At 54.0% G+C, this 23998-nt stretch overlaps 1 protein-coding gene across 5 annotated transcripts in view; it reads right to left on the bottom strand.

The window, feature by feature from the left end:
* The window catches only part of SNX29 (sorting nexin 29), a 493450-nt gene that overhangs the window by 406207 nt on the left and 63245 nt on the right, over positions 1-23998 (bottom strand). For all 5 annotated transcript variants that reach the window (XR_006708071.1, XR_006708072.1, XM_045460338.1 and 2 more), the window contains exons 7-11: positions 23414-23662; positions 21094-21469; positions 13868-13986; positions 7419-7494; positions 6129-6211 (exon numbers count right to left, since the gene is read on the bottom strand). Coding sequence is in view for 3 of the 5 variants with exons in the window: in XM_045460338.1 (XP_045316294.1) it covers positions 6129-6211; positions 7419-7494; positions 13868-13986; positions 21094-21469; positions 23414-23662 (903 nt within the window). In the remaining 2 variants the exon portion in view is untranslated. The remainder of the gene's footprint in view (positions 1-6128; positions 6212-7418; positions 7495-13867; positions 13987-21093; positions 21470-23413; positions 23663-23998) is intronic.

The following is a 23998-nucleotide window of genomic DNA, read 5'->3' on the forward strand; positions in this document are numbered from 1 at the left end:
CGACCTGGTCCCCACGCCTTGCTGGGCGATGAGCAGACTCGGGAACCCAGAACGGCAAGGCTCACCACGTGTGGGGCTTATAAGCACTGGACGGGGCACCCATCCCGTGTAATGCCTGGTTCAGCATTCGGGTTTCCTGCCGTGCTAGGTCAGTGCATTTAACCCTCAGAACGGCCCTGAGAAGCCAGTGTGTCTTCATTTTACACATGAGGAAATGGGGCCCAGAGAGTCTGGGGGGAGAAAAAAGCAAGAGAAAGGGACGCCTAGTCAGGAAGCACTGGAGGGAGGGCCAGACCCCAGGCTGCGCAACCCCCCCCAGCTCTCTGCAGCACCTAGCACCTTGCTGTATTGTGGGTGTCCGTGCACAGCGTTCAGGGCACCGACTGTGGATTGTTGGCAGCTTGAGAGAGTGGGGGCACGCACGCCAACTCAGGAGTCCCAGCCTGAGAGGCACAGGGGAGGCCTTCACGAACCACCAAGCAAGGAAGGGCCAGCGGGGACTTACAGGGAGGACTGGAGGCCTGGAGGGCGTACTACTGAGGGTGCCCTAGGTAGCAGACGAGCCTCCCAACCTGCCCTTTGCAAGAGCAAGCGGGAGCCATCACGTCGCTCTGCTTAACACCCTGCACCGGCTTCCCGCTGCTCTTGGCATAAAATCCGACTGAGGGCCGTCTCCAGCATCCTCCAGCTCAGGGCTCCCCGCTTCCCGCTACCCAGCCATACTTCGGGCATCACCACCCACCAGCAGAGCCCCACCGTCCCCCTCACCCTGAAGGCCTCAGCTGCGCCATCACCCGAGACCAACCTGTCTTAATAATATACCCTGAAACAGCCCCCCTTCCAGGGCTTGAGATTCGCCAGCCAAGTTCACATGTCTGTTAACGTCGCCACTGTGGGTCTTCCCCTCTGGCTGGCAACTCCTCGGGGCAGGCTTTTTGGCTCCTTGCTCACTGACATACAGGCCAAGGTTAGCACGGGCAGGTGGGGGCCATCGGCCTGTCCTCTTGGCCTTCTCCCCGAGCCACACGGCCATCGCTCTGAGCAGCGAACAGTGTCCTGTGCCCCCCCCCCACACACACACACATTTCCTCTCCACATCAGGCAGAAGAGCCAACGGGAGCACCAGAGTCCCCAACAAAAGGATAGAAACAAAAGGCGGGGTGGGGGGGTTACAAATGTCATACAAAAGCATGCAGAGGGGCTGCCCCTCTAGGGAATGCACAGCCACCCAGCCTCAAAGCCCCATTTTTCCAGCTCTTCAAGTAGCAGATTGCATTAAACTATTCGCAAGTACTGCTAGTGAACTGACAAGAACCCGGCAGCTGTCACCAGCTGTCACCCTACTGGCAATGCGGTTAACTGAGAACATAAAATACCTACTGGTAACAGGCCCATAAATTCAGGATTCACCTGTGGCCTGCTCACGCCCCAGCCCAGGAACTAACCAGGAAGGAACACATAAGCAGAAAAAAATAATTTACTACAAGCCTGGTGCTGCCCATTCTTTCCTTAAAATGAGTGAAGCCTGGGTGGTTCAGTTGGGTTAAGCGTCTGACTTCGGCTCAGCTCATGATCTCACGGTTCGTGGGTTCGAGCCCCGCGTCAGGCTCTGTGCTGACAGCTCAGAGCCTGGAGCCTGCTTCCGATTCTGCGTCTTCCTCTCTCTCTGCCCCTCCCCTGCTCGTGCTCACTATTGCTCTCCCTCTCTCTCTCAAAAATAAATAAACATTAAAAAAATTTAAAAACTTTTTAACAGAAAAATTTTTTTAACTGAGTGAAGACAGTCAGTGCAAAAACAAACAACAAAAATACCTGGCTGGCGCACCCCAACCGCCCAAACAATCCAGTAAGTCGGAATATTACAGTCGTGCAGCAGGATGACCCGGGAGACGAAGGGGGAAAGGCCTCGGGAATAACATTAAGGAAACAATACAAACAGGCTCACTGGTAAGAGCTGCTGTTCACCGACTCTCAGCTCCGACCCAAATACTCTTCTCAGCAAAAGACGGGTGTTGGCAGCATCCTTGGGTTGGGATGACAGACCCCGAGAGGTCCCGTCCACCCAGGGGAGCGTGGGGAACCGGGCGGCCTGGTTTCAGAGCGTGGCCTCCTGGCTGGGACGGCATATCACCCGCCAAAGCAACAGGCGGGCCGCGGTTCCCACCCCTGCGCACCCGAAACACAAACATACACAAACTTAGCTGCGGAAATGGAAGTGCCCGGGCAGAACTGTGGCTGTTCTGGGGTGCTCCAGACTGCCTCTAGTACTTCACGAAATAACCATTTCTTCCCAACAGGCCTTGTGTGCTCTTAAATGCCAAAGGGCCTGCAGAAAGGGCCTGGCCACAGCATCCTCTCTTGGGCCCTTAATAACGACAAGCCGACAAGCCAAAAAGCCAAAAAGCCAAGGACAAAACCCTCTGCCACATCGAGAGACATCTCTTGAGAGGAGAGAGAAACAGACACAGGAGAGAGAGAGAGAGAGAGAGAGAGAGAGAGAGAGAGAAGAGAGAGAGCTCTCGAGGGGAAGGCTGCTTGGCAGGGGACCTGTGAGTTATCCCCAAGCACTGAGGATTCAGGACTCCAGTTTTGTCACAGCGCCGAGGCAGCCGCCTGTACCGAACGAGAAAGGAAGCGGGAAAGCCGCTTGGCAGGATATGAGGGAAACGCTCCCTGCTTCACAGAGCAGAGCTGGGGCCCCCCAGCCAGGCTCTTCGGGGTTTTAGAGAGGCAGGCATCTCCCCTGAGTGGAATCCTACGTGCTTCACATGCTGGGATGCAATCCTTGAACTGGAGGTGGGCACCTCCTAGGACACCATTCTCGGGACTCCCCAGGACTGCAGGTGTCCCCCCCCACCCCCCCCCCCCGCCAGGCAGAATTCATACGTGAAGCCCTAACCTTCAGTGGGACTGTACTGGGAGGTAGTGCCTTTAAGGAGGTAATTAAGGTGAAATGGGGTCCTAAGGGTGGGACTCTAATTCAGCAGGACAGGGGTCCTTATCAGCGGAGGGGGAGACACCAGGGATGCACAGGCAGACAGAAAAGGCCAGCTGCAAGGCAAGGACAGCAGCCCTGCCAGGAGCCGTCACGGTCACCTGGACTCCCAGCCTCCAGAAGTGCAAGACAGAAGTTTGTTTTCAGGCCGCCCAGTCTGTGGGGCTCTTTTAGGGCCACCCCAGCTGACACCCAGCTGACACCCTAGACACCCGGACCGGCTCACGCTTCTCGTTTTTCTACAACGACACGGTGCCAGAGGCAGGATGAGGGGGCCATGAGTCAAACCCACCTTCCATCCGAAATTTCTAAGGATCCTGACCTCTCACCCGGAACACACACGGGCGATGCAGGGCTGCATCCAGAAGGCTCGCTGAAATTTGCCGCCACCTCAGCAAACAGGGCCCCCACTCCCCGCCCCCGCCCCAGGAAGCACACATTCACCGCCACAAAGTACCGAGGGTCAAGATGCAGGTGTGCTGACGTATCTCCTCCGAGACTCGAGTCACGAACTCTGGGTAAGTCCCTACTTGCCGAAGATGGCAAGTGATACAACCGGATTTACATTTTCGGAAAACCGTCTGAGTCAAAACAAGGAAAACAGAGCCTAAATCTGAGCCGTCAGCGCAACTGCAGTCTGTCTGGACGGACGACCTTACTGCCGGTGGGCACGCAGGGCCAGCTACCTGCTCCGGCACAAAGTGGCTGAGGGAGACCCACGGGCCAGCCGGCAGCGCGGCCCGAGCTCGGCGGTGGTGGAGGGACTTCATCTGGGGAACACAGTGCTGGAAAGCTGCTGGGGTGCACAGAGATGCCCGCACCCCAGTAAAGCGCCCACGGCAAGGCCCCTATGAAGCGTGGTACTCGGGTGCACGATCTCGGGGTACCCGTTCTCTGCAAAGCAAACGGAAACTCCTTGGAGGGGACACACCCCAGGGCCAGAGTGAAATCTCGTCCCTCTACGTGAGGTGGGAGCCACACAAACAGAGAACACTGCAGACACAGAAAGACGAGGCATGAAGTCACAGGGACTCGGACAAGACGCCTTCTGTCCCTTCTCAATCCTTCTGGTTACTTCCAGGAAAAAGATCGGAGTTTAGCACTAGGATATCCCCAACACCCTCCTTGTGCTGCTCAGTGACTCGCCTCCTTTTAACAATGGGAGGGGGTCTCAGACAGAAGCTGGGACAGGCAAAGACATCCAGGCCGACTGAGCATTGGCTCCTTTCCGCTGCCTTTGTTTTCAGTTACCTGCTATTTAGGTCAACTAAGAGTGACTCTCCATTTACTACAATCATGGAAAGTTCCGTTTTTAAATAAAGGCACTCAACTTTTCCTAAGTGCACCCATTAAAAAAAAAAAAAATTAGGGGCGCCTGGGTGGCGCAGTCGGTTAAGCGTCCGACTTCAGCCAGGTCACGATCTCGCGGTCCGTGAGTTCGAGCCCCACGTCGGGCTCTGGGCTGATGGCTCAGAGCCTGGAGCCTGTTTCCGATTCTGTGTCTCCCTCTCTCTCTGCCCCTCCCCCGTTCATGCTTTGTCTCTCTCTGTCCCAAAAATAAATAAACGTTGAAAAAAAAATATTAAAAAAAAAAAAATTACAGGGTAAATACTAGTACAGTGGTAAATAAATAACTGAAATTTGAAAGCCAGCGACTTCAGTGTTCTCCCAGCCCGTGCGCCCCACATGTACAGATCGACAAATATCTGCCCGGCCGAACTCAAGCCTGAGAAGCGCCATAATGAACTGCACGCTTTCACTGCACAGAGGGAGACTGGTCATTCCCACCGACCAACCTCATTTCCTCCTTGATCCCTGACTCAGACAGTGCTGGCCGTCTCCCAGACCCCGCTCTTCCTCCCTAAGCAATGAAAACCCTAATGACGGGGTGGGGAGCACTGCCTCCCTAAGCAACGAAAACCCTATGGTGGGGGTAGGGGGGCACTGCCTCCCTAGCAGTCGGGGAGGCCATGGGACTCATGTTGGCCAAGTCAGTGGGATACTGTGTGCACTTCTAGAAGGGTCCTCGCAGCTGGGGGCAGGCGTCAACTTTTTTGTACCCCGTGGACCCGTTCTGTAGTCTGGTGAAGCCCACGGACCTCTTCTCAGAAAAAGATTTTAAAATAGAGAAAATAAAACACACAAGATTTCAAAGGAAACAAATTATACTGAAATAGGATTATCAAAATTTAAAAAATAAAAGTGACACAAAAATACACAGAATTCTTTATTATCACATTTTAAAAACTACCCTATTTTCCAGCAGAAACAATAATCTGAGATTTTTTTTTTTTTCATGTTGCAGCTCTCATGGGGGCCTGCGACTTCTATCGGCGATAAAATCACCCATTTTGTTAACATGAATGTGGTTTCTATGGTTTGCTGGTACTTTCATAATTGAAGGAAATGTAAATTTCAGTCAGAGGCTAGAGGAAAAAGTTGAATCCTATCAATGGAAATGGAGGAAATTTCTCCTTTGCTCCCTCCTCCTTCCTGCTACCTGGGATGAGACTGGGATGGCTGGAGCTAAAACAGCCATTTTGGACTATGAGGCAAGATGGAAGGAGTCCCAGTCTCTGATGAACATGGAGCCACATACCAGCCCCAGCCTGCCTACTTCTGGAAAGAGAGATGAATTTCTATCTCCTTAAGCTACAGCTGGCTTTCTCTTTATTATATAAAACCACACAAACCTAATCTTGTTATATCTCTAATACTTTTTCCCCAGCAGGAAGGTTTGAAATCATTTGAACCTGATCTTTAACAACCTTTGCACTTAAGAGATACACTCTTCCTTAATTATAAAAATGATTCCTCCAGACCTACCCAATCAGCACAGTTCCTCTGTGGCTGATGACCGTCCAGGAGGCAAGCCCCCAAACCCCTCAAAACTCAGTGCCGCTCCAGCTCTGAAGCGTGTCCTTTAGAGCGGGCACACACCCAAACTGGTCATTAACCACAGCTCAGGAAGCTTAGAAAGGCACAGCACACTCACACCACGGACACACACACCTGACTTTACCCCACATCTCATGAAGTCCACAGTCACGCAGGGGCAAGCGCCACGGCAACTGCTGAGGCGCAGGCCCGAGAGTCACTTGGCCTTGGGGGAGGATACTCAGCAGGTACTTACTAATTGTCATCGACTCTGGCACCGAGGAGGAAGGTAGCAGGCTGCTGAGAGGGTCTCCCTGGCCAGGGGGACTGGCTTCCACACTGGGAAAAAGCAGACGGGAGCAAGTCACACTCGGCCACTCAAAATGAACACAGAACTAGCAGGGACTCAGGGTTTTCAGGTACAACCACCAGAAGGCGCAGGAGGCAGCCCTTCAAAACCCCGGTCAGCCCTCATCATTTGCAGACTCCCTCTTTGCAAATCTGCCTGCTCCTGATGCTGATTTGTGTCCCTGAAATCAACACTCAGTATCCTTCTCAAACAAACAGCAGGGGTGCCTGGGTGGCTCAGTCCAACTTCAGCTCAGGTCATGATCTCATGGTCGGTGAGTTCGAGACCCGCATCGGGCCGTGTGCTGACAGCTCAGAGCCCGGAGCCTGCTTCGGATTCTGTGTCCCCCTCTCTCTCTGCTCTCCCTGCTAGCACTCTGTCTCTTTCTCTCAAAAATAAATAAAACATTAAAAACATTTTTTTAAGAAACAGCAGAAAGGACTCTGCATCCTGGATGGACCTGGTGACACCCGTCCTCCCTGACAATGTATTGACCGTGCAGGAACCTACAGGTGGTGTCACTGTCACAGAGCAGAGCCCCGTCGACTCAGGGAGAGACAGTAACACCAAGCATGGTTTGATGTAACCAGTGACTCCCACCCTGGAGCTGAGGTTGAAAATGCAGGTGTGATCGACCCCTGGTTTGCACCCAGTTAAAACCGTGAAGAGAGAAAAAGAAACAATTCTAAGAGCCGCAAAGATCGCGGTGGCATCAGGGAGACTTCAGTGTCCATCTTAGCTCTGCCACCAAATATCCAACGACTTTGAGCAACTCAGTTTCCCTTGGAGATACTTTTATTTGAAAATCAGAAACCCGACATGGTGCTTACTACTCTATTCGGGACGAAGCACTTCTCAAATACGTGAGAGCTAAGTGGCTCGAGTATTCCACAATATGAAAGTTGCCTAATATTGTGACCAAATGTTAAAACCCAGTAAATGACAGTAGAAGAGGTACCCAGATATGCCCCCAAAATCATAAAAAGTAAAGGAGGTCCACAAATGAAGTTTGGTAACACGCCGTTTCTCACGCGGACACCCTCGGCAACTTCCCATCTAAACCTGAACATAAAGTGTGAAATGAGGCCTTGACCTTGAATCCCAGCAGGTGCGCTCCTACCTGCAAAAAAGCATCAAACGCACAGCTGTCAACAGGACAACTCAATCCCAAAGGCGATCTGGCTTCTGAATACTAACCTGTACCGGGACCCAGGCTCCGGGAGAACATGGTCTTCTGGTCCGGTCCCGTTCTCCAGGCTCCCAAGGGGGGCATCTGTACACAGAGAGCAGTGGCGGAGAGAAAGTCAGCTGTCTGTTTTCATTTCGTTTTCTCCAGGAGGCACGGGCACGGTGCAGACACGGGCTCCCCTCTACATCAGTCGACTGACAAATGTTTCCTGGCCCGCACGCCGGATTTTAATCTGCTACTTGTTTCGTCCTTTTGGCCAGAATCCCAGATTTGCCACCAGGCACTGACACAAGGCAGGGGGCCCCAACATCCCACTTAACCTTTCTGACCTTGAGCCACCTGGAATGGTGCACCAAGTCCATATTCAGAGCCAGCCTCAGGATCAGAGAACAAAAACCAGCTTTCTGTTGGACAAAACTGCTTGCACTGTAGTGGCTGATGACAAACACAAGGGGGCAGCACAGTCCCATCACCGACAGCATCTACCTCAAAACCCAGGGCCCTGCCGCCTTCTAAAAAGCCACCACCGGGCACAGAGAGAATGGTGTGTGAGAAAGGCATTCGGAACAAGTGAGGCCACAAATCATCTCTAGAGGCACTGAAGATTTTCATAAATGTGTTAGTTGCTGTTCAAGTCTCGTTTCAGAAAAAAGTACAAATCATGGCCCCCTGGGCTGGACGGTGACATTAAGGCCGGTATCACCCATGGCTAACACTTGCCCAGTGGAGAAATTTCTGGCTTTTCGACAGTCATTGCAGAACCAGGCCCGGATGCAGGCACGGGGCAGAGGCGGGAGGGAGCCCATCTCACTGTCCTAAGCTACGCAGCCTCCTGCCCGTCCCTCCCCCCGTTTTGGCCGGAGTTTCATACTGCTGGAGATTCCCCAGCTCTTAAAGGGGTTGCACTTGGGGAGTCCTAAGGAGAGAATGTTTTGCCACCTTTTCTTCTACCCTGCCATCCCCATCAAGCTATTCCACTCGCTCCTACTTTTTTAAAGGAGTTTGAGGGGGAAACGTCACCCTACAGCCCAGCCTGCCTACCACAGGCTCCCATCGCCACCGCCATCATCACCCCCGCCCTCCCACCTTCATCTTTTCTGATTCCTTTGTGACCGTGCCTCTGGATCCCGGCTCAGGGGCCCCCCTTGGCCACTCCAACAGGGTCGGGGCCCTGGCCCCCGGCTGTGTAAAGGGGACACGTCCCAAGCAAGCGCCTCTGGCTGAGACCTCAATCCGGAACCCGTGGCCCACGGTGCTAGCTGCCCGCCTGAAAGCTCTACCAGGCCACCCTGCAGGGCCCACCAACTGATCGTAACATCCAAACTGCTCCCTTCTGTCACCCTCTCCACTGGGCCTTCTCCCCTCAGAGCGAGGCGCCCTCCTCCCTCCATCATGGAGCCAGGGAGCCCCAGACCTGCCGGCTCCACCTCATTATCGCCCACTCCTTGTCCAGAGTCGTCTCCACTGCCGCCCTAGCGCTGAGGCTCGATACCCTCCAGGGGTCTCCTGCAGGAGCCCCCACAGTTCTGCCTCACCCCTGATGGTCCAACCCACTCACGGCTATCAGATTCCCCTCCCCGGAGCGGAAACGGGGACTCCAACATACACAGCCGAAACCCACGTCTGGAGTAAAGGCCCACATCGTCCGCCAGCATTCCAGACACCCTCCGTCCGACTCAGCCCAGCGATGTCCCACAGGAGCACAGGCCGCCCAGGCTGCCTCACTCGCCCTCAAGGCGCCCTCGGAGGTGCCCGCTACTATTATCTTAATTTTTCAGATGTGGAGACGGCCCTGGAGTTCAGTGACCCGTCCGAGATCACAAGCTAATGTGTGAGAGTCTGAACCTCACTCTGCCCAGAGCCAGAGCTAAGCCCTTTCCCCCTCCGTGATCTCTCACACAGCTGATCTGGGCCACGTGCCTCTCTCTCTAGGCGTCCTTGAACTCCCCGCCCCATTCCTCTGTCTCTACCGTGTCCCCACCTGGATATCAGTTTTCCAACCACCAGGTGTCCACTCCCGTCAGCAAGCCCCACCCCCAGGTACTTGGTCCACCCACTGCGCCCCCACTCAGCACAGGCTTCCTGAGCCCACACTGTGGGCCCGGCTCTGACCAGGGTCAGGGTCACACCGGAACCAGGGCAGACACAGCCCCGCCCTCGAGGACCTCAAAGACTAGCGGGGGGGATGGGCATCACCAAGTAATTACACAAATACACGGTTCCAAGCTGAGGTGAGGGCATGGGGACACACGAGGTTTATGGCAGTGTGAACAGGACGCCCGGCTTGCCTGGGAAGGGGGCGGAGGAGCCCTCTGCACGTGACACTTGGGCTGCCACCCGAAGGACGCGCACAGGCTGCAGGAGGCGGGAGTAGAGAGACGGCGGTGGGCTCGGCTCGAGGAAGCAGAAGCGGGCTGGTGTGGCTGGGGCATCGCGAGGGCATCAAGCTGTGGGGCAAGCCGGGGCCTCGGGGGCCACAGTGAGGGTTCCTGATCTTATCCTCAGGGCACTAGAAGAGCTTGAAGCAGGGGAATGAGGCGATCTGATTCAAGTTCTAAGACATCACTCCAGTTGCTGTGCGAAGAGTGGCCAGGGTGGGGGCAGGGGTGGGAGCAGAGGGAGCTGTCGATGTCCCTTGTCCCCTCCTTGCATGCAAAACTCCGGGGGCTGGGAGGGCTCATCTCCGGATCCCCCCAGAGCCCAGCACAGGGCCGGTACAGAGCAGGACACCCACTGGTTGCGTAAAGAAAACCACGAGCCCTGAGTGGCACACGACCTTCATGAGCGGTGTGGGGACCACACATCATGCAGGTCCAGGGGCACCACAGGGTCCTGACATCCCCAACAGTAACACTACCCACTGGGAGCCAAGCCCCGGATCAACCGTCTCAGGTGAGTGCGGTGCTACAACAGAGCCTCCTCGACCCCAACAAGCAACCCCAAAGACCCAACGTGAGACAAGAAGTTGAAGAACCAGGGAAATGAAGGTTTGAGGACCCAAGGTCTCAAATGAACGAACAAGGCCTCAAACGGACCCTGGAGGGCACCTGGAGGGCAGCTGGGGGGCACGTGGGGGGGGCTCAGTCGGTTAAGTGTCTGACTCTTAATTTCGGCTCAGGTCATGATCTCACAGTTGGTGAGTTCGAGCCCCACGTTGGGTTCTGCACTGACAGTAGGGAACCTGCTTGGGATTCTCGCTCTCTGCCCCTCCCCCACCTGTGTGCATGCTCTCTGTCTCTCTAACATAAATAAATAAACAGAAAGAGAGAAAGAAAGAAAGAAAGAAAGAAAGAAAGAAAGAAAGAAAGAAAGAAAGAAAGAAAGAAAGAAAAGAAAAGAAAAGAAAAAAAAGAAAAGAAAAGAAAAGAAAAGAAAAGAAAAGAAAAGAAAAGAAAAGAAAAGAAAAGAAAAGAAAAGAAAAGAAGCTAACTAACTCTGAAGTTGCTAAGACCCACCACCAACCCCAGGACCCTCGATGAGGACAGGAGCAATAACAATTTCATGTGTGCAATGGGTAGAAATGGGTGTTCACCTCCGTTGAGTATTCTTGGTTGAAAGGAACTTTGGGGCTTCTTCTCCCATGCAGCTTCAAAGAAACGGTAAATGTGCTTTGCTATGTTGCAGGTGACAGACACGCCCAGAGGAATGACTGTATCTAATCCCACACCCTGGTCCCATGTGACCTGAATGGTGTCTTCCTTCTCTGAGCCTCCAACCCCAGCTCCAAAGCACGGCCCCCTAAGCCACAGAGCCTCCCCGTCCACGAATCAGGACAATACTTCTGTATCCGGAGTCCCCTTCTCTGCCACCTTCTCTCTCTCCAGATTTGGCCACCAAAACACTCCTCCTCCACCACGTGCCTCCCTCCGTCTTCCTCTAAATGTCCCCACGGGCAGTGACGCTACAGACACCAACACTTTCAAAGATGATGGGAAGGTCTCCTAAGGGTAGAGCCATCTGGGTCCAAAACTGTCACTAAAGACACAAAATGGCTCCCTGGCCAGAATGAGAGACTATGTTAACCCTGCTCAAGTAGAAGGGTGTCACTCAGAAAGGAGAGCGGTCAGAAGTCACCAGGAGCAAAGGAGTCTGGGACAGAAATGCCAAGAGCATGCACTCAGAGCCGCCCAGGGAAAGGCCTCCCTGACAGGTGAGTCCTGACACCAGAGGTCCGCCCACCTCCCAGGGAAACGGGGGCCAGGCCAGGAGGGACTCGATGCCACCTGGCCTTCCAGTCGGGCAGCAGATCGACTCCGGTGCTGTCTCTCCTGTCTTCTGCAGCCTGAGCATAATTGTCTTCCTATGCAACTCCTACCCACGGCGAGTCTGCCCAAGGCTGTCACAGGCTCCCGGGACTCCTGGCGGCTTTGTTACCAAAGTAAACTAACAAGCTGGCAGGCGGCTCACACACAGCATGTCTGATGAGGATAATAGAGATAAGCTGGAGCTCGGGGTCCCCCAACAGTGACAAGGTGAAGCCTCGGGTCTGGAAGGCTGACAAGCAGAGGCGGGACCAGGGGAAAGCTTCCCGAGAGGATGCTGGAGGCTGGCCAGAGGCCGCTTTCCCCGCAGACCCTGGAGGAAGCCCGCAGAGGGAGGAGGAGTGCTGGGTTCTGGAAGACTCCACCCCAGCACAGAGGGCAACAGGGCAGCGCCCCCGCAGCAGCCAGCCCCCAGCCCCCAGCCTCAAGAGGAAGGGGCTGCCAGAAACGAGACAGCGTGCCTAGTGCGGGCACCTGGCAGCTGGGCAGAAAGGCCCCCTCGGTGGGGAGGGCGACAAGGTGAGTAGGGTGTTGGGTCACCAGCTGGAAGTCCCACACGGGTCCCATGTGGGCGTCAGGACCACCTGCTTTCTGTGAGCCCCCACGTGCACCGTGCTCAGTGGACAATGGCGAGGCACCCAACCCCACCTCTGGCCGCTGGGACCACGGACGGCCACCTGAGGGAAAGGAGAAGCTGGGCCCACCAGCCGGCCCCTCTCAGCGGTTTCAGCGGAGACCCCAGGAGAAGCGCTGGCTGGTAAGAAGGCTGCGCAGCTGAGGCCGAAAGGGGAGAGGGCAAGAGAGAGCAAGACTGTCAAAGGGCAGTGGAGACAGGACAGACCACATGAGGAAGTGCGGGGCGTAGGACGGGGGACACACACGAACGCCCTTCGTTCCAAGTCCCCAGCACGAGATGCCCACGTGGACGGCAGGCTCTCTCGGGGCCGCGGCAGGTGCCTGGCGCCTCTCCCCACATTCACCTGGGAGTCCCCGCCACAAATCTAGAGGAAGGTGAGAGAACACGCCCAGCCCTTCCTCACGGGCCGTGGGCGAGACGGGACGTGTTCATCCACACCAGCTGCCCTGCAGTCCCGGACTCGCTCCAAGGGCTTGGTACGCCTCAGCTGTCAGGATCACCACCGGCTGCACCTTCCGAAGAGGAGCCTGGCCCGGCGGACTGAGTCACTCAGCCACCACGCTCAGGAGCCTCAGTTTCCGCCAGGAGCACTGCCACCCGGAGAGGTGACCGGCTCACGCAGCTCCTGGAGCCAGGTTCCCTGACCCCCACTCTAGACTGCCACCAGTGAGGGTCCCGCCCGCCCGCCCCTGCGCTCCAGCTATTTGGAGGGGGTTTCTGTCCCCCGCTGGTGACGAGAACAGTCCACCATCCAGTTCACAATGTCAACAGCCTCTTGAGCAGTTGGTGGGCCCTGTTACGTCCCCTCAGACCCGGCCCTGGGAGGGTGAGAAGGGGCCTATACGGGGGGTTGTGGGCAGGGGAGGGGAAGAGGCTGGGGCCTCACTAACCCAGTGGTGTCGCGGGGCCATAACAGCCGCCGGGCACCGTACCGGCTGCACCGCACGCCCACCCCTGGACCAACCGGGCTCATCCGCGTCCCATTCGCCCCTCTCCCGCTGCTCCCTCCCATTTGCCCCTCTCCCGCTGCTCCCTGTGACCTGCTCTAGCTAAAGAAAAGAGTAACAAACCACACAAGAGCACACTCAACCAAATGAAAGGAGTCCAAAACGCTCATCCGCTCTAAAGGCAGGTTTCAAGCAAGCTACTCTCTGATCCCAAGCACTTGGTTGCAAAGGGTGCTGGGGCCTTTAGAGCTACAGTCCTGTAACTTTTTCCCTAAGAGGCAACAATAACCGTCACCATTGGTGGTCTGCTTGTATATGACCAAGTTCCAAAACAAAATCACTGGGGAGGAAAAAACACAGGCTCGGGGGCTCCTTCACGACGTGTCAGCTGGTTTGGCCCAGCACTCGCTCAGGTGGGAGCAAGTCAAGCCCTCGGGTTCAGCAAGAAGAGAAGCCAAAGCCTCAGGCAGTCCCAACCTCAACAAGCCTCTGCAGCCCTGGGCCCCACACCCCTTCGTGCAGTCCTACTGCAGAGGGGACCCGGACCCTGCTGCTGGCTCCCGGGGCCCAAGCTCATGAATGGACGGAACACGTCATCGGGGAACACCCACCTGCAGGGCCATACGAGCCCACTCCGCTGACCGGAAAGAGGACATCGGCGTCACCTTGGAGCACCTGCAGCGGGGCCCAGCTGTGCATCTGGGCGAGGCGGGCGTTCGCATCCAGCGGCCTGAGGTGAGAGAATACAGCTGCGTGACAGACCGAAGAGCCTCTGAGGGCCACGAGCATCCGCCAGCCTCCCTCAAGTTCCCTCTGGGGAACCAACCAGACCATGACTGAGCTGAAGACAGGAGGCCCAGGCTGGGAGCAGGAGCGTGTGGTCCAGACCCAGGCCTCGTACATTCGTGCCTTCAACCAGTGTTTCTTGAGCCCCTACTATATGCCAGGCTCTGTGCTCACGTATATTTTGTGCTGGCCAAAGAGCCAGCAAATAGTGTTTATCCCGCCCTCTGGCAGCTTACAAGTCCCGCCCTCTGGCAGCTTACAAGTCATAGGGGGACCAGGACATGAACCGCACGATCCCACAAGTAGACATAAGACAGCAGCTCAGATCCATGGAGCTGGTCAGGAAGGCCACGCAAAGCTTCCTTGAAGAAGACAGGTGACAGATTAGAGCTGAAAGTGAGACCGCAAGGTCAGCCAAGTGAAGAGAAGGACGAGAGGAACGCAGGCAAGGGAAAAGCATGTGCAAAGTCCTGAAGCAGGAGGAAGGATAGGGTGTCCCAGGCTCTGGAGTGACGGCAGCCACGAGACCCGGGGCGAGTGTCCCTTTGCCTGGCTGGTTCTCGAGCCCTCATTAGTAAAATGGCAGAATCAGACCAGATCGTGTCTGGGTCCCTTCCAAGAAAGGGGGTCAGCTTAAACATAAAGCAGGCTCCTAACAGCTGTCATGCCGTCCCCTTATCCACAAAGTACAAGAGCAACCTGGACCATCTTTGTCACACCAGCTGGTTCAGTTCAGTGTGTCTGAGAAAGGATTTCCCCACTGCAGCAGTTGTCTCTGGGCAAGTAGGACACATGAATAAATACCAGAATGTGTTTGCACAGGCTTTAAAGTTCATAGAATCCTCCTTCCCTCCTCCCTTCCCTCCTCCCTTCCTTCCTTCCTTCCTTCCTTCCTTCCTTCCTTCCTTCCTTCCTTCCTTCCCTCCTCCCTTCCTTCCTTCCTTCCTTCCTTCCTTTCTTTCTGTAACTCAGTTTCTTTTCTGGGACACAGTTATAAAGAAATCCAAAGCAAACCATGGTCATGCCTACTTAACAGAGGAAGGGAGGGAGGGAGGGAGGGAGGGAGGAGGAGGAAGAGGAAGGGAACGGGAGAGGAAGAGGGGGAAGTGAGGGGCGGGAGAGAGGAAACCAGTTCCAGGAGGTTATGTCACTAGTGCAAGTTCAGCATCCTGGACAGAACCGAGGCTTCAAGGATCTGAGGCCACATCTTCCAAATCCAATTACATTGGGCCCCGTGGCTGCCGCCCACCATGTGGCATGATGTATGCAGTTTTTCTTTTGGTTCAGGGCAGGGATCAAGAATAATTTTTTGTAAAGGACCAAACGGGATATATTTTAGGCTTTGTGGCATAAGTATTCTTCTTCGTGGTTGTTGTCCTTAGCAATCCTTTAAAAAGTAACAACCAGGGAGGTGGGAGGGGTGGGTGGGGGCTGGGCTAGATGGGTGACAGGTACTAAGGAGGGCAAGTGATGAGCACCGGGTGTTGTATGGAAGTGATGAATCCCTGAGTTGTACTCCTGAAACCGATAGTTAACTAACTAGAATTTAAATTTTAAAAAGGGGTGAGGGGAGAGGGCCCGCCTCTGGGGGCAAGCCTGTGCTGCTTCCAGAGTCGGTTAGAGCTTTTCCTTTCAGTCCTGTCTACCTCTTGGTCAAACATTTGGCTCAGAGCAACAAACGGGAAATAATCCTACCAGAATTTTGCAAACTCCGTCATTTAACCGTGCAGGTCACACCCACAATGAGACGCTCAGCAGACTGGGTGGGGTGCACCAGCAGAACCAAACTTGGGCCGGGCTCTGGGGTGAACTTGGCTGTGCCTCTAGAATCTGTACAGAGCCGCCCTCCTGGGGCTCCAATCTAGCAACTGGTGACCCAGGGGACTCCCAGACACCCAGAGGCGCTCAGGGGGGCCCTTCAGAAGGCAGCAGAATCATTTGCTCCAGGCAGATGGGATTTTCTGCTCTTTCTAAGGGGAAATTTTGCCACTTCTCAGCAACACGGGCAGAGCACAGGTGAAGCCAGGTCCCCTTAGTTGAGATTCAGAACCCAAGCAAAAGGGCCCAAGGGCCACCACCCCCAAAATGACTTATACTGAAGTGATTCCTAAGGCACAGACCCACTCAGGACGTGGTGCCACATCTGGCTTAAAAACAGTAATGGGTGTTGCTTTTCATCAAAAAAGTCAGACATTTCTTTTAAAAGCTAGAAAAGCAGGGGGTGGCCTGGGTGGGGGGTGGGGGGATACACCAAAAGCAAAACTGCATTAGACACCATTTCCGTAGCGGCTTCGTTTTACACGTATTTTTCTTTAAGAGGTCATAACGAAACTCAATGTAGGATTAATATTTTGCTCTTTCCCACTCCATATTAATTCATAAGTTTGTGTTCACACTACTAAGACACTCTTAAATGTCATTTAAGATGTTCCAGATCCCACTGGGTCCTGTATGGAACTGCTGACTCCCTATATTGTACACCTGAAACTAATGAAACACTACATTAACTACTGGATTTAACGTTAAAAACTTAAAAAAAAAAAAAAAAAAAAAAAAGATGTCCAAGATCTGCATCGTTAAGACGTTCGAGTTTAAACTACACGAGAGCTGAGGTCAGCTCCAGTGTTCTACTTCTGTGAGCAAGGACTTTGGAGTCAAGAGGCAGCAACGGTTTTCCTTTCCGGAGGCTCGTTCCTCAGGGTAGATCCCCAGCAACAAAACTGCTGAATCAGGTGGGACAAACATTTCGGAGGCTCCTGAGGTCGTGTCAAACCGTCTTCCCACAAGGCGGTCAACACGAGGGACGTGATCTGTGAGGATCTGGCGGCCCTGTGCGCCAGACTCGCCCCATCATCCACTCCACATTTAAGGCCTACTGTGTGCCTAGAAGGTACCAAGCAGCTGAGGACACGCGGAGAGCAAGCCCTCCCCCCCAGGGCACTAACCTAGGGCTCTCCTTTTCTCTGGTTTTCAGTTTAAATCCCGGGGAAAATTCCAGCTGTCTGCTGCACTCTGCATTTGCTTAATTGCTAGCAAGATGTTAACAGTTTCCCCTATGTTTGTAATTCTTTTTGAATTATGTTTTCACCCCACTTCCCTACTGGTTGTCCAAGGATACACGTCAAGTGACAGAAAAACCCCTTTCTATAATAAAGATATTATCCTCTTGTAAGGAAAAAAAAAAAAAAGGCAAACCAAACACTTGTAAATATTGAGGCGGGAGGGACAAGATTTTTTCCCCTCGGTCATCAAAGCGTTTTAACTGCCAGCAAACAGAAACATAAACCCAGCTTTTGGCCAACAGAGCATTTTAAAGACAATCAGGGCACTGACTGGCCAGAGGCTGTCACATCCACAGAGAGCTTCTCCAGGAAGGGCCACTTTTCCCTCACAAAACTGGCTGTGCTGCTCAACTGCTAAGACGCCGGCCCTTCCAGCTCCCAGACCTCTCCTGTGAACGTGAGCTTAGAATCAAAACGAAAGTATTACTCAGTGGGCCATCTCATCATTCTCCGCTCTTTGCCAAGGGGCTCTGCAGAATGCTCAATCAAGATCCCCCGCCTTACGCCAGGGAGAGTCCATCCAGAATGTGCAGGAGGCCCAATGGCCTGGAAGGGCCCGGGCCCCTGTAAAGGTCACCCTGCACTGTTTTGTGTCTTACACATCACAATGCCGGCGGTGGCTACCTTGGTTCACAGGCTGCCCTCCCGCTCAGGCTTCCCTCAATGGCCCCAGTCTAATAGGAAGAGAAATGACTGTGTCTGGGGACAAAAAATACACAGGGTGAATCAACTCAGAGATGCACCTACCCACAGAGACACTGAATGCAAGTGGCACGTCCCAAAAGGCCCTGCTTAAAAACAAAGGGCTTATGTGGCTAGGCCACGGCACCAAGATATCTGATCAAACGTTGTTCCAGTTGCTTGAGGAGATATGTTCAGATGAGATTAACACCTAAGACAGTGGAATCTGAGTAAAGCAGATCGCCCTCCATGTTTGGCTGGGTCTCATCCAATCAGCTGATGGTCTTAACAGGAAAAACCGAGGTCCCCCAAAGAAGAAGGAATTCTGGGGGCGCCTGGGTGGCTCAGTCGGTTGAGGGTCCGACTTCGGCTCAGGTCATGATCTCGCAGTGTGTGAGTTCGAGCCCCATGTCGGGATCTGTGCTAACAGCTCAGAGCCTGGAGCCTCCTTCAGATTCTGTGTCTCCCTCTCTCTCTGCCCCTTCTCTGCTCATGCTCTGTCCCTCTCTGTCTCAAAAATAAATAAAAACATTAAAAAAAATTTTTTTTTTAAAAAAAGAAGAAGGAATTCTGCCAGCAGCCTGCCTCTGGACTGGAAATGTAGCTCCTCCCTGGGTCTCCAGCCCGCTGGCCTACGCCCTACAGATCCTGGACATTTCAGGCGTCCACAATCACGTGAGCCCATTCCTTAAAATCTATCTAGACAGAAAGATCCAGACAGACGGTAGCATCCCCCTCTCCTTATCCGCAGGGGATACGTCCCAAGACCCCCCAAGGAGTTCCAAAGAGTACACACATTGCTGAGCCCTCTATAGACATACTGTTTTCCTATCCATACACACCTATAGTAAAGTTTAACTTATAAATGAGGCACGTTAGGAGATTAACGACAGTAACTTACAAGGCAATATGACAACCGTAACCATGATCTGCCACAAAAGTTTCGTGAATGTGGTCTCTCTCTCTCTCTCAAAATATCAGACTGCACTGTAGTCACCCTTCTCGTGATGACGTGAGATGACCCACTGCCCACGTGATGAGGAGGCAGGGAAGCTGAAGGACTCCACAGAAATCGGCTTTTTGCTCCCCTTCCTGCTGCTTTTCCTGCTAGAACCCGCAACCCCACGTTACACGTGCCTCAAAATGCAAACAGCAGACATCCTCCTTGTAAGGGACAAGGAGCGAACGATTTCTTTAGACCAGATCACATCCAAGGAAGGACCAGGCCAGAACAGCCGGAGGAAGGTCTCAGAGAGTATTCCAGACCACCGGCGCTAGACCCCTCGACGCCAAGACCCCCCTGGCTCCAAGGCGTAACACCTGGATCCTGGTCTTTGTTCTAAGCGGTTCCCGGACGCCCGAGAGGTGACATACCCCAGAGCACAATCCTCAGTAAAAAACCCCGGGCTCCAAGCAAGGACGCGGCTCCGTCCTTCCCTTGCTGAGTCTCCCAAACACACCGTCCCTGTACTCCATGCCTTCAGCGAGTTCTGTCTTCACCTTCTGCTGGCTCGAGTTTGATTTCTAGCCTGTGTGCAGCCAGGGCCCCTCGTGGCTGGTCCTGTGGGAGCCCTTCTGGGTCCTCGGACCCAGCCTGCCGGCATCAGTGAGATGAAGCAGAGTGAATGTGGGCGCTGTGACACAGCGCAAGGCCACTGCGGACCTCGTGATGAGCCGGGAGAAGGAGCGCCACTGCTCCAGGACCACGGTTGGCTCCGGGGGAACGGAAACCGTGGAAAGGAAACCGTGGCAAGTGGAACCGCGGACAAGCAGGCGGGACTCCTGCCCACACGCAAACGCACGCCGCCCCCATTGGTTCTGCTTCTCTGGAGACCCCGACTCATACAGCGGGTCACAGCACGTGGGTCCCAGGTGGCCAATGCTCATCCCTCTGGACAAGAGCAACACTCCGGGGGACCTACCCCAACACACCCTCCAGGAGTAGAAGAAACGCTCGTGCGTGAACACATCCAGTTCAGAGTGGCTGATCACAAAAAAGGCAAAAACGACAGCAACATCAAAGGCCAACAACCTAAATACTGAACGCGGGGGAAAGAGACGTTAGCAAATCGTGACAAGCTGATCCGACGGACTGTCAACCAACCGACATGCCTACGTCATGTAGAAACGTGGAAAACAGCTGACAGTCAAAGCGTGGGAGCACAGCGTAACGGAACCTTAGGGCCCGCCCTGCCGCTGCTCTGACACATCTCTGCTGTCTGCCTTCATCCACCGAGTGAGCATGGCACCCACCAACCTCCCAGGGCGGGTACGCGAGGAGCCCGCTGTGCCCGGTCTATCACAGGTGATCGATACGGTAACGCTGCTCAGACGGGCACCCGTGTGAATGAGGGCAAAAGAGCAGAAATCAGAAACAGGCACCGTGTCATGAGACAGAACGAGGCGGGACATGAGAAGCTCACAGCCAGAGACGCTGTGCCCCTAATCCCGCCGCGGGGTGTCGGCATCTCCAGGTGATGCTGTCACGGGCTGGGTGTGAAGCCAGCGTGACGATGGCCCCGTGCACCACAAGGCCCAAGTGAAGGGGCAGCTTGTTCATCTGGTGCTCAGAGCAAGACCAAGCACAGGAATGAGAGCAGCGAGAGCAGAAGCAGCTGACCTGTGTGCCTTCTTGCTGCCAAAGGCCCCACGCACGTCTGTCGCTAACTCAACGACTCCGAGAAGCAGGTGCTGTTTTGCTCCCAGGTCTCAGATGAGGCCTGAGGCTCTGGGAGGCAAACGTGTCCAAGCAAAGCCACGCAGCTGGGAAATGAGAAGCCAGGCTGTGTCGATTCCAGGATCCACGCTCTGCACTGTGCTGTTGTGCCTTCTGCCCTCGTGTGCATCAGGGCCCTTCCAAACATCCACCTACCGCCAAGTCCACTGTTCAAGCGGAAAGTGCAGGCAAATTCCTGCTGTTCACGCCCCGGTACATAAACAGAGAAACTGGCAGCCTGCGACTGTGCTCTAGAAAAACCCTGCCTCTCTCCCGAGCTTCCTGTGCGAGGAGCAAGTTAGAGACACAAGCAACATCCAAGCAACAGGAATGAAGGACACATATCTAAGGCGAGAATGTCAAGGCACGCGTCTGGACACCAACTTTAGAAGAAGGACCTTCAAATGCACTCCCTTCCCTCGAGTTTGTTCTCAGGAGGACAGTAAGCTAACGCTCCTTCCTCCTAACTCAAGATCAGAAAAGCGAATGATGCCTCCTATAAACCGTGTGTGCGCTCACTTCACCCGAGGCTGCAGAAAGAGAAAGCCGTTAACGCGCCAACCCTACGCTAGAAGCTCCAAGTGGAACTTACTTCTCAGGCGACCCCGAGTGGCCCAGGCACTTCCTTCCGGACATGCTCCCTCCGTACACATCATCCTCATTGTTATCCACATCCTCATCATCGATGCTTTTCACGTCGAGCTTCTGGTACCCAAACTCCCCGTTCAAAGACAGAGAATCAATTTTCCATGAGTTGCTGCTCTGACTTCCGTTGGAATTTGGCCCGAAGGGGCTTTCAAAGGCCGACAAGATGTTGACCGAGGAGCGGTCGGAGTTCTCCTCTGAACTCTCCCCGGCCCCGGGTATCTTCTTAAAAACATCGCCAGAGTTCTCCTCTTCATCATCATCGAACGAGATGATGTTGGTCACCTTTTTCTTCTTCTTCCGCTCCTTTTTACATTTGGCATCTGGTAAAAGAACATATGGTGTCACCAGAAGTGGGCAAGATAAAGCCACAACTGAGCCATGTGGCGTCTACATCGTGGAAATTCCTCTGCTGGTCAACGGAAAAATACACTTCAGATACATTCAGATTTTTTTTTAATCCTCGAGGGAGAAAAACCTGTCTACAGGAGACTGAACAAAATGGATGTGGGACTACACTTCTGGGGTAAACAAACACACCACAGAGCACACATTACAAATGTCCCTTCTGAGCACTTTGATTCAGAGGGTGCTCCCACTCCTGAGACAACTTTCACTTTGGAAAGTACTCTCCTGGCTGACTGATGAGACCAAGAACAGCCGTTTGGGGTGGTGGTCAATGGTCCCCTTTACAATGGGACTCGGCTGCTCCTCCTTCTGAGGGTGTCTATTTCCCCACCCCCTTGAGCACGGGCTGGCTCAGTGCTCACATCTTCCCTGCAGCATGTGGCACAAGTAACGGGGAACTCTGGAGCCCAGCCATCAGTAGGTGCTGCACCCCCTCGCATGCTGCCCTGAAACTACCAGGGAAGGAAGCCAGTCTAGCGTATTAGAGCAGAGGAGGCCACGTGTAGAAAAACAGATGCCCCAGCCACCAGTGGGCACTATTCCCAGGCACATGAGTGAGACCGTCTTAGATCTTCCGGCTCAGCCACCAGCTCGGGACAGCCCCATGAGGAAGCCCAAGCGACACCAGCAGAACTATCCCATCAATGCACAGTCATCAAAAAAATAATAAATTGTGGTTGTTTCAAGCCACTGCGCTTTGGAGCTGTTTGTTACACAGCAAAGACTACCTGAAACAGAAATCAAGGCTGTCTTGGTGACTAGTACTTATGTGAACCGGTTTGTTCACCCATCTTAATCGTCAAACTTGGGTGTGAGACACTTCAAGCTGAGTCCAGACACTCCTTCCCGTCTGAACCACATGGGGATGCTTCACCAGTGTATCAAACGCTGAGACAGTGTCAAAAGCAGAGTCCCCAAAATGGATGGAAAGAACGTTCCTTGGGGTATACAACTTCCAGGGTCTTTGCTTCACAAAGCCCCCAACAGTCCTATTTCCTGTCATTTGCTGGGGGTCTCTGCCAGAGAAGGGGAGGACCAGACAGATAAAGCCAATGTATACCAAAGACCCCATGGGTTCTGAATCTTCACCGTCAGTAATAATTCCAAAGAGATGCCCATGATCACTGCCTTGTTTCAGAGGTTTGAGAATACTAGGACTACGTACTTAAACCCCACATCTCCAACTTTGCTGTAGCAACATTCTGGACGCCCCGGAAGGCTCAAAGCGTATCACAGACTTCTCATAAAACTGATCTCAACTAAATCAACTTTGCCTCCTCACAGCCTAGAGTCAAAGCTGACTAACTCCTCCCTCCCCCTTGGCCTGCACCTGTCACCTCCCCCTCCCCCCCGGCAAGAGTACACATTCTCGATAGCACTCCCTGCTTGGCTTTTATCCCATTTATCAAGAGGATACTCACTTACTTGCATAATTTGCCATCAAATGGGTACCCCTACCCAGCCCAAAAGAGACTGCGGTCTAAATGTTAGCAATCTTCCTAGTTCCCCACTGAGCACACAGAACGCAGTGAATCAACACGTGAACGAAGGAAGGAATAAACGCATGCAGTTCCAGCTCTTCTGTTTTCATGCGACTCACACACCCTCACGTTCAGTGTGCTCTCGGTGAGCTGTCTGCTCTCCCACCGTATCATCTCCACAGCTCAGCAGGGCTCTCAGCCCCTTCCAGAGTGAGTAAGCGGAAGAAAAATAAACACAAACGTGAACTAAAAATGAAGGGAACATAGATTTCATTCCCCTTGGGACTTTCGGACCGCCAGATGCATCCCTCTTGGCCGCGGCCGGTCGTCCTTTCACCCGAACCCCCTGTTCCACCGCGCACGCCCCAGCCTGCTCACCGGTGCTGACGTGCTTGGACACGACGGGCAGGGGCTCCGTGTCCTGCTCGGGTTTGATAAGGATGGAGACAGCAGAGGACGCTGTGATCTCCCTGAAAAGGCTGCTCACTCCTTGCGTGGATTCCTTCAGCAAGGAGGTCACGTTCTGCGTGGACTCCTTCAAGAGGTCGGAGACGGTAGGAGCAAACTTACTCTGCCCATTTAAGTCCTTGTTGTCGATGTTAATTGCGAAGAGGATAGAGTTCAGACCTGTCCCAAAAAAGGGAAAAGTCTGGAGTGTCTGCCGTGGGAGAGTCGCGCCCCCACCACGATGAACACGTGGGGCCTGGCAGAACACGCAAGAGGGGACGGGCTGATCTTAAACACGGATTAAAAAACCTCCCACAAAATGGGGTCAGTAGACCCCAGCGATGGCAGGAGGGGAGTCTTTCCAAATCCTCTCCCTATCTGGGGAAGACAGGAGGTCAGCCTGGGGGGAGGTTAAGATGTAAGCGCTGGGGTCAGAGGGCCTGCGGTGAATCCTACCACGGTCTAGGAGACCTTGGTCAGGCCATGCACCACCTGAGCTTCAGCTTCCTTATCTGT

The sequence above is a fragment of the Leopardus geoffroyi genome, chromosome E3 (genome assembly GCF_018350155.1).
Source record: "Leopardus geoffroyi isolate Oge1 chromosome E3, O.geoffroyi_Oge1_pat1.0, whole genome shotgun sequence".
Taxonomy (NCBI): domain Eukaryota; kingdom Metazoa; phylum Chordata; class Mammalia; order Carnivora; family Felidae; genus Leopardus; species Leopardus geoffroyi.